We start from the raw sequence: 8,755 nt of genomic DNA on the forward strand, positions 1-8,755 counted from the left end.
ATGCCGGAGCGGCACCGGTGTCTTCATGCAAGTTCCCAGCAACGTAACAAGGGGTCTATTGTCTGCGGGGCTGTGGCTTGGAGAAAACCTTTGGTGGGGGACAAAAATAAAGGGGTAGGAGGACTTGGCAGGGGTTTTTTTGGGGTGGGAGGGGTGCTTTTACCCCAACTGGGCTTAAGAGCAAAAGGCATTCAGTCGGCGGCTGTGTGCGTCTGTACGGATGCAGGTTGCATCACTGGCACGAGGCCCCTCTGCAGAGGCGTGCGGCCGTTGCCTTGCGCTGGGTTTTTTTGGGCGCACGTGCGTTTAAAAAACACGGCGCCACCGCCGCCACCACTAGCGATTTGACGCGAGCTCGGCCCCCCGCGCTGTTCGTTTGCTCCGCGCTGCGCTCGGGGTATGGCGGAAAGCACCTGCCACCGTCACGCCCTGCGCGTAGGCCTCGTGGCGGGTTATTTTACGGGCCTCTGGTGCGGAGGAGGGCGATGGGCGAGGTCTGGATCACGGCAGAGAGCCGAAGTGCCCTAATGCAGGCACACGCTCGCACTCTGGAGCAGCGGATTGTTGTTTGATGGTGAATGAGAACCAGGCTCTGAAGCCTTTTGTCTGCAGAGGCTGTTTGGATGCTTTAAAAAGACTGGGGGATGATTTGAGGTGCAGGGTTTGGAGCCAGGGGGCAAGAACCCCAGCTGGAACAGGGGTGATCCTGCCTCTGGCAGGGGGCTGGGCTCAGTGACCTCTGAAGGGTCCCCTCCAGCCTTGCTTTCCTCTTGAGTCGTGCCACTTTGCACCTAAAGGTCTCTGGTGGAGCTGGACATGTCTGTATCCAGTAGGGACCCAGAAGGGCCAGATTCTGCTCCCAATGGACTTACTCTGTGGTTAGGGCTCGTCTTCTGCTGCCCTGCGACACCAATGCACATTGCAGCAGGTTCACCAGTATCTGAGGTCTGCGTGCAGGCCAGGGGACTTTCAGTGTGAACAGGACTGGAGCCCCCGTGGGCACCAGGGCCAGCAAGGGATTGTTCCATGTCATTGCACCCCTACATCGCACTGGTATAAGGGGCTGTGGTAGGTGCAGATGCAGCCCAATTCACTGGCTGCAGTGGGTGTTTGGATCAGGTATATATAAGGGGTAAAAGAGGGAGAGGATTTGGCTCCTAGCAGCCACACCTGGCCTTTCTCAGCCGCCCAGCCCCGTGGCAGGGGGGCATGTCTACACCAGACTCCTCCCTGGGACTAACTGCTGGGTAACGGAGGTTCAGTCCTGCGTGCAAGTGTTCATGGCTTTACTAAGGGACTTTGCAACCCTGTTAGCTCAAGTTAATTGTATCCCAGCCTCCTGCCAGAGTGCTTGGAGATGGGTGGGTGAAGAGCCTCGTGATGGTAACCTTACCTCTGTGAGTTTGCAAGAGCCACAAGAACAATACAAACACCTTGCTCACAGGGCCTGGCAGGGATCAGTCAGCTAGCAATCGCCTTAAGATCCTTCCTGCAAGGCCCCTGCTCCACTTCCTGGCCCATTAACACCATCCATTAGCCCTCCAATAATCCCCTGGGTCAGTAGCTCCCAGACATGCCTGGGCCACCCCCTCTGCTTTCCAGCTGTGGCTTCCTTTGCTCTCCTGTGTCTGGAGAGACAGGGCTCTGCAGTGACTCCAGGCACATAAGAAATGCTATCAAGCTAGTCATCACTGCTTTTTTTCCTCTTTCCTTTCCTCTCCCCGTTTAATTCCCTTCTTCCACTTCCCCCATTCCTTCCTCTCCCAAGCTTTCAAAACACACCCCAGGTCCCAATACTGTTGTTGGTGCAACAGTGCACTAGGAAAAAGCAACTCGTTAGAGAGAAGAAAAAGCCTCCAAAAACACACACACAAGGAAGAGAGGTCGAGAAATCCCAGCCCTGCTAGGATGCACAGGGCTGCATCCTGACCCTGCTTTATGCTGCCCCCCAAAATTGGGCAAGATCAGAATTGGGGCCCCTTTGTTGGCCCAAATGGCCTCAGCAGGTTCTGGAGCTGGTGGAGATCAGGGCTTCCTTGAAAGACCCAGGTGGGGTTGTACCCACTCGCATCAGCTGTGAATCTGGACTGTTGTTATCCAGGGAGCTAGGATGGTTGGTTTGCAGCCCCGGAGGCCACGGGCCACTGAATGAGGGAGGGAGGGAGGGGGAAGCTGCTGGGTTAATAGCTGGGGGGGGGGGGCAGGGGTCCCTTTCTTGGGCAGATGCGGGAACCTCTGCAAGACTCGTCTGGGCAAAGCCAGCTCCCCTATCTGCAGGCCACACCGCCTTCCTCCTTTTGTCCCCAGTGCAGCCCTCCCCCTCGCCCGGTCCCTTCTGCCGGTCCCGTTATCCTCCCCTCTGCATGTACGAGAATCCCCTTCCACCCAGCCTGGAGGGACAGGGGCCTCCGAGCCCTCGGCTTCCTGCCACCTGTCCCTTTCCTTTGTCTCTGACCCTTGCCTTCGCCTCCTGGATGGTTTCCTAGCCGGCTGGACCCAGACCTTATCCACACCCACGTGCACACACGTGGCACCCGCCCACCCCTAGCAAACACAGACCTGCGCACGGGCCCGGCGTTGCTGGCACCCGGCTCCATTTCACCCGAATGACGGAGCATTAGAGGCCCACGTTCCTCTGGCTTTTCCCACCCCAGCCAGCACAGAAAGCTCATGCCCGAAGCAGCTTTCCTTGCTTTCCAACCAGCCACTGAGCCCATCACCCCTGGTGGGGGGGGTGGAGAAAATGGAGGCATCTCAGCACTGAAGAGAAGTGCAAGGGAGGGGCTTTTCCCCTGCAATTCAGGGTTTGTACAGCACCTTGCACCCCATCAGCCCCCGTGGGTTGTGCTTGTCCGGCCTCCCCGGCCTACGTTAGCTGTTTTAAAAGCCGGCTGGACAAAGCGCAGCCCATCCACTGTGGGGCACGGCTCGGCGGGGGGCGGTGGCAGGCTGGCTTGGCTCAGCAGGGTTTCCAGCTGGCCTAGATTTTCCAGGAATCGCCTCTATCATTCCTCGGGTTGGAGCGAGCATCCCAGGCCCCGCGAAACCCACCTCGCGGCACAGAGGGGAGGGGGAGGGCAGTGCTGGCATGGTGCGGCATTGTTGTGGTCGGCTCTGCACAAAAGGCAGAACTGGGGAAAGCTCCTGCCCCCGGCGAGGAGGCGCAGCCCATCTTCCACAGAGAGGACCCCAGGCCCGGTGCAGCTGCAGCAGAGGCAGGGGCTAGATTCGGGCTTCCCAAATCCAAGCCCAGTGTTGGAGGTGCAAAGCTCAGCCTTTCGAGTCGCATTCAACACCGAGGTCACGTCCGTTGCACTGGGAAGAAACCAGTGGGCCAAAGGGGGTCTTTGCCTTGCAAGCACGAACCGGGGGTTCCCTTACCAGCTAAGGGATCGGAGCAGCCTAGCTGCAAGCGCCCGGAGCGGTTGATCTAGCCCAAAGGCTCTGGGTGCCAAGGGATCACGGCTTGGTCCCAGGAGCAGCACGCTTGTGGATGCGCCCCAAGAGACCAGCGCCACGGAGGGTCTGCATGGAGCTGGGACCAGCTCCCAGCCAGGAGAGAGGCTGGGATTTGGCAGGACCTGCCTAATGCCCGAGAGCCCTTTGTGTGGGGCAGACAGGGGAGCAAAGCCCTGGGAGGGGCAAGGTGAGGAAATGGCTTCTTCCCTAGGGAAGGGGGTGAGAGGGGGATTCATAGACATTAGGGCTAGCAGGGATCTTGTGAGATCATTGGGTCCATCCCCCTGCCCAAAGGGAAGGTGGGGTGGGGAAAAGAACAGGCCCCAAGCTTAGGCGCTACCAACTACTTCAAGAGCCAGACCCTGCCCACCTGGGACATGAGCCAGGCTGGATCCTGCACCCCCATGGAGTCATTCGTACCAGCACAAAGACGCTCCCGAACATTGCAAGCTTGAGATTCATTCTCAGCCTCCAAAGCCTCCCTCCTGGTACACGACACAGGCACAAGAGGCATCTGCAACTGCAGAGCTCCCCCGGCTCCAACAGTCCCCCAGGCCCGTGGTTCCTGTACCGCATGCACCCACCTCCTTGGAGCTGAACAGGGACGTAGCAGACTGCAGCAAATCAGCTCAGGACACCAGATGCAGCAGTTGCAGGAGCCGGAGAGCTTCCCCCCTCCTGCCAGGCCGCTGGAAGGAGCATTGTCCCCAGGTGGGCTTTAAATAGGGCCCCCGGATCAGCAGGCAGCCGGCCTGCGGCACCCCAGCTGGGTTGGTGGCCAGGGTCAGCAGCTGGGTCATTAGGGGCTGGGGTGAGTTACAGCTGGGACCCCTCAGCCTGGTGGGAAAGGCTTTTCTGAATGCACCTCAGGGCCTCTCAGGGGAGCCCTGGGCAGACAATCAGTTTCCAAAAAGCCAAAGTGACTTAGGTGCTGGCGCAGTGTGCTTTTGGAACTGCTGCCAGGAAGTCCGGCAAGCACTGTGAACCTGTCCACCTACACTGCAACGCCTGTCCCCAAGTCCCCTTCGCCAAACCCCTCTGGCCGATTCTGAATGAGGGGTCCAGCTCCTAAATCACTCGGGCGCTTTGGAAAGATTCAGCCAGAGCAGCTTGTCCAGAGCTAGTCTGAGGCGGAAGCAAGACTCAGACCCTGGGTGCCCACCTACCACTCCAGCCTCTGCCTCTTAACAGCATCCTTTCTTCCCCGCATCAGCTCCCCTTGGTGGGGTTCATGTCAGGGTCCAGCTTCGGAGGGCTGGGGAAAGGTGGCAGGGCAGCTAAGGGTCTCTGCAGACCCCTCTCCCCACCCCGGTCTGCAGAGCTGAAGGGGGAGTGAATGGTTGCAGGAGCCTTTTCCCTTGAGGATTCAATGTCCAGTGCTACCTAGGCTGATTGAGACCAGGACATCTATCCTCAGTCATTGACCCAAAGCTCTTGGTTCATGCCCGTGGCACATGGCAGTGGGGGGACCCAGGCACTGGATTCTAGGCTGGGGTCTCTCTGGCTCTCTTTCGAGGCACGCTGGCTGTGGGCTGGGACCAGCCAGACCCCTCCTGTACCAGCAGCTGCCCGGACAAGCCGCTTGGCATGAAATTCAGCATCCAGGGCAAAATCCCATCCCTGGGAGCAGATACTGCAGATCGGGCAAAGTCCTTCCCGAAACCCAGGCAGCTGGGACGGGGCTCGCATGTCACCAGCCCCGCTGTGCGTGCATCTTCGTGGCTGGAGGGGATAGGGGCGAGGGGGTTTGCTGCTCCATTGATTCCACTGCAAAGCTGGGCAGGGGGCTTCAGTGCAGCTGCTGCTCCTAGGGCTGGGATGGGGGCGCAGCTGCTGGCTACCTGGGGGGCAGCTGGGGGGTGGGAGGGGGAAGAAAGGGGCTTCTGGTGTGGGGGAAGCAGCTTGGGATCTGCTTGACCAGGGATGCTTGTGTCCTAAACTGCCGACATGGGTTACTCCTTCCTTAGTGATGGCTGATGGGCTGCAGGCTGGAAATGCACCTTTCTGTCACCCCCTCATCTCTCAGCTCCTCTGGTCTCCGTGCTGGGAACTGGGCTAAGACCTGCTCAGCTCAGTTCACCCCAGGGACCTGACACTGCTGCCCCTCATCATCACCACAGTAATGGCCAGCCGGTGCAGTGGACAGCTTCCCATTTTTCCCCACTCCTGAATAGGGGAATAATCCCTCCATGAGAGAAATAAACTGGCCTTTGGCAGGGTTAGGGTGCAGGAGAGGGGTACTCAGCCCCTGGCAGGACTGGAGCCTTGCTTGGACCTTGACGGAAGTTAGCTTTTGGGCAAGCCTGGGCCGTAGGGTAGGGGTTGAGGGGAACTGGTCCCCGTGGGAGGGGAAGGGAGGAAGGCCTCTGCTCTAACGTCTCCCCTTTGTTTCCTTCCTCTGCCTCTCCCCAAAGGCTGCAAGATCAAAGCGCTGAGGGCCAAGACCAACACGTACATCAAGACCCCAGTGCGTGGCGAGGAGCCGGTCTTCATGGTGACAGGGCGGCGGGAGGACGTCGCCATGGCTAGGCGGGAGATCATCTCGGCCGCCGAGCACTTCTCCATGATCCGGGCGTCTCGCAACAAAGCCGGCACCACCTTCGGCAGTGCCCCAACCCTGCCGGGCCAGGTCACTATCCGGGTGCGTGTGCCGTACCGTGTGGTGGGCCTAGTGGTGGGCCCCAAAGGTGCCACCATCAAGCGAATCCAGCAGCAAACCAACACCTACATCATCACACCCAGCCGGGACCGGGACCCCGTGTTTGAGATCACGGGGGCGCCGGGCAACGTGGAGCGGGCCCGGGAGGAGATCGAGACCCACATCGCCGTGAGGACGGGCAAGATCCTGGAGTACAACAACGAGAACGACTTCCTGTCCAGCAGCCCCGACTCGGGCATGGAGAACCGCTACTCAGAGGCGTGGCGGGTCCACACGCCTGCCCCGGGCTGCAAGCCGCTCTCCACCTTCCGCCAGAACAGCCTGGGCTGCATCGGCGACTGCTCCGTGGACCCCATCTACGAGACGCCGCGGCTCAACGACCAAAACGACTTCAATTACGGTTACCTCTTCCCCAACTACGGAGTGAGCAAGCAAGATCTGTATTACGGGGTGCCGGATTCCAGCACCCCGATGTGGGCCGGGCAGGAGAACACCAACCCCGTGTCCGTGCTCTTCTCCAAGCAGCAGCGGTCGGGGAGCACCGGGGCCGTCCACCCCAACTCCCACCGCTCCCCGTCCTCGTCCATCCAGGAGCCCAACCTCTCCAGCCTGCCCAGGAGGTCGCAAGGGGAACCCTTGCAAGGCTTCTCCAAGCTGGGCACCAGCACCGTGGCCCGGACGGCCGTCTCCAGCAGCCGGGAGTGCATGGTGTGCTTCGAAAGCGAAGTCACGGCTGCCCTTGTGCCCTGCGGCCACAACCTCTTCTGCATGGAGTGCGCCGTGCGGATCTGTGAGCGGACCGACCCCGAGTGCCCCGTTTGCCACGCGGCAGCCACTCAGGCCATTAGAATATTTTCTTAAAGAGACAGGACGGGGCATGGGGCGGGGCAAAAAACGGGGGGGGCGGGGCTTCCAAAAGAAATAACTAACTAAATAAAAGAGGAGGAGGAAGAAGGTGGTCCAGTAATACAAGTGACATCCGAAGACCGAACAAAATGAGAGAGTAAAAAAATAAAAATAATTAATTTAAAGAGGAACAAGAAAGAAAGAAAAAGAAATTATTTTACGAGCAATGTAGGTTATTTTTACAAAAAAAAATTAATAAAGAAAAAGGTGATTATTATTAAGAAGAAGAAGAATAAAATGAAAATGAATAGAAAAGCCAGAAATTTCCGAGGGGCAGATGATGTCCCGGCCTGCGAGAAACCAGGACTCTGAACGCACAGATGGAAAAAAAAAAACCAACAAAAGAAAAACGTGGTTTTGTTCCAGTTTGGGTTGTTTTCTTTTGGTTTTGGCAGTGAGGTGGGACTCTCGGCTTTTCCATCCACCGAGCTGGGGGGCAGGGGTCATGCTTGATGTCAGCTTGGTCTGAAGCTGCCCCCGGCTCCCTCGCTCCCTCCCCACCCCTGGGGATATGAACCCGACGAGTGTATGCAAACTCAGTGGAAGAATCAAAGTGGAAAGAAAAGGAAAAAAAAAAAAGGATGATGGGGAACGAATGAAAAGGCAAAATCATCAACCTCTGGGAACCTGTTAGAGTGAGGGCACAACTGTATTACCTCAAAGATTTAAACAAAAAATGACACAGCAGCTAGAGAACTGTTATTATTTTCTGTTTTTTTTTCCTAAAAAAAAAAAAAGAAGAAAATCAGAAAAAAAAAATAGAGAAATGAATGAAAACGATGACGCCGGTGAAACTGAAGAACTTATTGGAGTCGCACTGGGTGCTGTGAGTTTATATTCGTATTCTGAGCCAACACAGAGTTTGGAACTAGGTTACTTTTTTTTCCTTCTCCAAGCAGGGATGTCTTCATCACCCGAATCAGGAGTCGCTAACAGGGTATTTCAAAAGTAGTTGCGTGCTCCCATCCAAGGGGGGAATATACTGACTTCCACGTTTCCATACTTCACTCTCCAAGCAATGCCAGCTGCAGCCTCACACACACACACAAGTGAGGCTGTGCTTTTCTGTTCTTAAAAATATAGAGATATATATATTTCGCACCAAAACCTAAGAAAGACGATCATGCAATACCGGCCATGGGCCCTCAGCAAGCCAACACACATCCTGACAGACAGCAAAAAAAAAAAAAATAATAATAATAAAGAAACCGAGTTTATAGATATAATTTTCTTGTCGTTTTTAAACTGGACCAAAACTTTTGTTACCCAAAACCAAGTAGGGAAAATAATAAAAAAAGAAGAAGAAGAAGAAAGTATTTCTTTATGGACCAAAAACCTCTTCAATTTCCTTAACCTGGATCTCCAGAGGTTGCCGCTTTTATATATTATATTTTTTCCAGAACAAAACAAAACACAAAAAAAAAAGAATCTGAATTGCCTTGTTGAATCATGTCAAGACTCCTGGTTTTGTTCAATCAGATACTTTTTGAGCCACTGGGATGTTGGGGAGATGGGCTTCAAAGCTGGCTTTGGTTGCAGGCATCAGCCAGCGTCTTAACCTAGGCAGGTTTGATCAACCTCGGATGCCAAAGGGGCATGGCGGCAAAGTTACGCGTGTTCAATTAACCCACCCGAGTACCTCTAGGGCGAGGCACGTCACTCCCCAGCACCTCGGCAGGCACGCGTGTGCACTCGCACACGCTCCCACACCTGTTCTTCGCTTGGTCCCCT

The 8,755-nt window shown here is 56.3% G+C and overlaps 1 protein-coding gene across 1 annotated transcript; it reads left to right on the top strand.

Annotated features, from left to right (window-relative positions):
- On the top strand, nucleotides 1–7,122 carry MEX3A (mex-3 RNA binding family member A). Its single transcript, XM_019555255.1, has 2 exons — nucleotides 1–43; nucleotides 5,808–7,122. The coding sequence occupies exons 1-2, from the start codon at nucleotides 1–3 to the stop codon at nucleotides 6,977–6,979; spliced, it is 1,215 nt and encodes a 404-aa protein (XP_019410800.1). The 3' UTR covers nucleotides 6,980–7,122.
- The last annotated feature ends 1,633 nt before the right edge of the window (nucleotides 7,123–8,755 follow it).

Source organism: Crocodylus porosus, unplaced genomic scaffold (genome assembly GCF_001723895.1).
Source record: "Crocodylus porosus isolate Cpor-Errol unplaced genomic scaffold, CroPor_comp1, whole genome shotgun sequence".
Lineage (NCBI taxonomy): Eukaryota > Metazoa > Chordata > Crocodylia > Crocodylidae > Crocodylus > Crocodylus porosus.

What these genes read in the sequence shown, in the direction of transcription:
- MEX3A (XM_019555255.1), top strand. Translation starts at nt 1, where the DNA reads ATGCCGGAGCGGCACCGGTGTCTTCATGCAAGTTCCCAGCAAC. An exon ending in TCATGCAAGTTCCCAGCAAC is followed by an intron (nt 44 to 5,807) that starts GTAACAAGGGGT and finishes TCCCCGTGGGAG; the next exon opens with GGGAAGGGAGGAAGGCCTCT.